At 25.2% G+C, this 4,109-nt stretch overlaps 1 protein-coding gene across 2 annotated transcripts; it reads right to left on the reverse strand.

The window, feature by feature from the left end:
- Nucleotides 1-613: 613 nt before the first annotated feature.
- LOC106783718 (protein lunapark-B) lies at nt 614-4,089 on the reverse strand. 2 transcript variants are annotated; one of them, XM_014742508.1, is made up of 10 exons: nt 3,937-4,088; nt 3,710-3,771; nt 2,889-2,930; nt 2,615-2,802; nt 2,252-2,438; nt 1,789-2,044; nt 1,482-1,652; nt 1,223-1,405; nt 1,070-1,147; nt 614-796 (listed from the first exon to the last, which is right to left on the reverse strand). In XM_014742508.1, exons 2-10 carry the CDS (start codon nt 3,734-3,736, stop codon nt 726-728), a joined length of 1,203 nt encoding a protein of 400 aa, XP_014597994.1. In that variant the 5' UTR covers nt 3,737-3,771; nt 3,937-4,088; the 3' UTR covers nt 614-725. The 2 variants fall into 2 exon arrangements, with proteins under 2 accessions (XP_014597994.1, XP_014597995.1); XM_014742509.1 differs by lacking the exon at nt 614-796 and adding an exon at nt 815-995 and having other exon boundaries at nt 3,937-4,089.
- Nucleotides 4,090-4,109: the final 20 nt, after the last annotated feature.

Genomic DNA, 4,109 nt, shown 5'->3' on the forward strand with positions numbered 1-4,109 from the left:
TTACTTTCAAGAAAATATCAATCATCGTAGAATTCAAAATTAGATAAAATAATGGAATCCCAACAAAATTCCATTAAAAAATAATATGATCTGTTTCTTTCATTTCCCAAAAAATGTATAAAGACAAAAAAATTATTGTATGTATTATGACAAAAAAATTGATCTCATATTTTAATTATATTTTCTTACAAAAATGATTCTCTTCCTCTAATATAAATACTTATTTATTTCTCTATTTATCAAGATAAAACAGTCTCATATAAAATACATATTTTATACTAAACAATATAAGAATTTGATTAATCTTTTTCTTCTACTGCTAAATGACTCATGATTGTAAAAATAATAATAATATAAACATTATTCTGATATAAACTGGAAAGCATAATTATTCTTTATCATCCCAAAAAATAAAAAAAATACAAAAAATAAACTATATACTTTATTTTATTATACTGCGCTATTAAATCTCTTTATGCAATTTCGATTACAAATTACATAAAGATAACTTGGAATGATTTTATTTTTAATTCTCGAAAATTTCATTATTTCATCATTGTTAACCTTTATATATATATATATATACATATATACATATATATATATATATATATATAATTGACCACTACTGAACATAAAACATAATTATATTATATTGCGCTGCATTATTGATGTCATTATCAACAGTAATATAGAGTACCTATGCCGACTGAATATTAATGATATCAATCATCGACTTCCATATCTTCCGCGAATGGATTTGTGCTGAATTGGTTCGTTTGCGAGCTTTGCATTTCTAATTACGAAACAGTTATTTGGAATTAATTAAAAAGTAAATATAGATAAAAAAAATAAGAAGAATATTATTTCCTTTTTTTAACCCTTTCGTTATGGAATGCTTTGTTTCTATGGGCATCGTCGAATGATAGAATCCCTATTTGGATCGAATGGTCGTTCATACAGGCTCCTTTACATGAATGACCATATCTGGGTTGCTGATAACGAAAGGGTTCAAAATATATATAAATAAAATATTAAAGAAATATGATGGGTAAACTGTAATATTTACCTTCATTGGAATCGCCATCAACCTGATTTCGATTTTCCGATATTTCTGTCGGTTTTTCGACCAGTTCAATATCTGAATCTAAAAATTAGACAATCTATAAAATATATGTATATGCTTATCTAAATCAAGAAAGTAATAAGGTATTTTGATTACCAATATCAGACGAACATAACGCATCTATTTCTGAAATTTTAGCTGTTTCAGTGGTTTTATTGGACAATTCGACCGTAGATGTAGCAGAAGTTGGAGAAATATTATAAAGATCTTCTATTTTTTGGACACCTGGCTTCTGCTTCTTTGGAGGATTCCAAAAATTGCAATAACAACACCTGAATCCTATGAATGCAAGTATTACGTTTCTTCATATATTGTTTACTTCTTAAGTTAACAGATTTCCAGAAATCTTATTCACCTAAATATTCAAATTCTTCTTTAAGAGCCATTCCATTATGACATTCACATTGACGACAAATTAAAGCGTAACGATTTGATGGGCCATCACCAACTAAGTAATCAATTAATCGGTCAAAAACGCTTCTCTGATGCGGCAGTACGGGGCGTGTTAATGTATACTCAGGCGATTCTAATATGTAACATAAATTTGTATTAATAAATAATATAGATACAATGATTACCAGAATATAAATATATTAATATGATTATTAAATACAAATAATTAAATATTATTTATTATTATATAAATATGAACTGATACTAACTGTTTCCCATAGATGTCCTATAAAGCATTCTAGTACCAATTTGAAGAGGAGTGTTCAACGGTGTGTTTTTAATAGGAGTTGCATCAACAGGTAAAATTTGAGCATTGGTACCACTTGAAACATTCAACGATTGATCAGAATTTCCTATAGTTCTTTTTCTTAATTCTCCCATATCAGGTGAAGAAGATGTAGTAACTTGTGATACGTTGGGTTTTCGTAATTTTTCTACTGCCTGTGGTAGTACTTTAACGGGTGCCTAAAAAACAATAACATTCATTAATCCAAATATAGTTATTAGAATTTTTCGATTTATAGAATCTCATTTCTTTTATCTATTAAATAATATAATCAGTAATTATTATTATAACTTATACTTGCAGAATTCTAAAAAAAGATATTACTTACCTTTACTGTAAACATATGAGATTCTTAATTTTTACTTAATACAATTGTGTAGACTTACTGATATCATTGTAAGTTGATCCGGTGCAAATCTCAATAAAATTTCTTTGGCCTTTCTATAAGTTTGTGTTTCGGTAACTTCATCTAAAATTTTAGTCTTCTCTCGTTGCATTGTTATCAATTTTTCTTGATTCTGAGATATTTTCTGTTTGTAGTACCATGATACCATTTTTTTAGTTAACAGTATTCTGTAGTAATACACAATGTTCTCTTCATATTTATTATCAATTCATTTAGAAATTAATAAATCAATTAACTTATATTCTTGCCTTTACATATAATCAATTTTAAGATTTTAAGGAAAAAAAAAAAGAAAGAAGAAGAAGAAAAGAAGAAAAGAACATATAATAATAAGGATACTTACAAAATTGGAAAAATTAATAACGGAGTAATATAGAATAATTGATCGTACAAAGAGGCTGGGAAGAAGTAAAAATAGAAAATGAAGGCTGTCGTGATATAAAGAGCAACACTATAAATGACAAGTGTTCCCACAATCTTTTTATGCCTTTGTTCAGTATTTTGCCCATATTCTTGTATTTCTTTTATTTTCTACAAAAAAAAGAACAAATCTTATAATTTATACAACAATAAAATAAAAATGAATATGCCTACCATAAAACAAAAGTTTCTCTTACCGAATCTAATTCTTCTAAAATTTCAATAGTCGTTTTCTTTCTCTGTAACAAAATAAAAACGAATTTTTTATTATAACAAATATAATTTAGAAAAAGTACAAAGTCATCTTGTTCAAAGTACAGTATAATCTTAAAATACAAATATTTAAAATTTATTTAAATACTAACATCAGAAAAATATTCAATACTATTGTATGCAAATACATTAACCAAAAGCGTAAGAATTCACTTAGCATTTTTTATTGTATTTATTATCTTTCAATTTTGACTAATCATCCCAACGATATAGAATCCAAAAAATGATAACGCATTAAATCTTAAAGATAAATATTTTAATCAAATTCATTCTAACACAATGAGTTTAATTCAAACGAAGAGATTAACTCAACAACGATTTATACTATATTGACAATTATTTTTGATAATAAGTTGTAACTATAATGATTATTTTAAGATATTTAAAATCGATATGCACATAATGTATGTAATATCTTAAAATAATAATGAAATATATAATACAACGAGCCTGTCTTGATTCTAAAAATAACCATAGTTGTCAGATAAAAATATTATTCATGCACATCTCTTTTTACATGGTTTGATTATAAAAAAAAAAAGAGGAAAATATAATTATAATAATAACAATAATAATAATAATATTAAAAGTTTATCTTATAATATATCAAAACCTTTAATGTGAACTATTTCAAATGTAACGCATAACCCCTTTAATACAAAAAAATTTATTTATGATGAAAAAAATACGAAGTATATAATAAGAAAATTAATAAAATATAAAAATATAAGAAAATAATACTCACACGAAATGTGGACAAAATGATTCCCATGTTTGCAAATGATAATTACAATGGTCACGTCCTTCCTTTTGTTAAGAAAAAATAAATTACTAATGTGATTGGATATTATTGTTAATTCTTATGTCAGAATTAGCATTTAATTTACAAAAGATTTATGTTTTTTTTTTTTTAATTAAACTTCGAGATTCAATTGTCATATATATGTGTATAAATATGTGTAACGGTTCTACCTTTTAAATCTGATATAACTACACCCGCGTTTTGTTCCGATATTTATAACTTGCTTCCTACAAAGATTTTCTAGATGCCAACAGGATAATGTTTACTCGCATATTGCTATGAAAAACTACATATATATACATACACACGTATATATATATATATACATATATATACATACACA

Source organism: Polistes canadensis, unplaced genomic scaffold (assembly GCF_001313835.1).
Source record: "Polistes canadensis isolate GaletaPanama2010 unplaced genomic scaffold, ASM131383v1 scaffold_24, whole genome shotgun sequence".
Lineage (NCBI taxonomy): Eukaryota > Metazoa > Arthropoda > Insecta > Hymenoptera > Vespidae > Polistes > Polistes canadensis.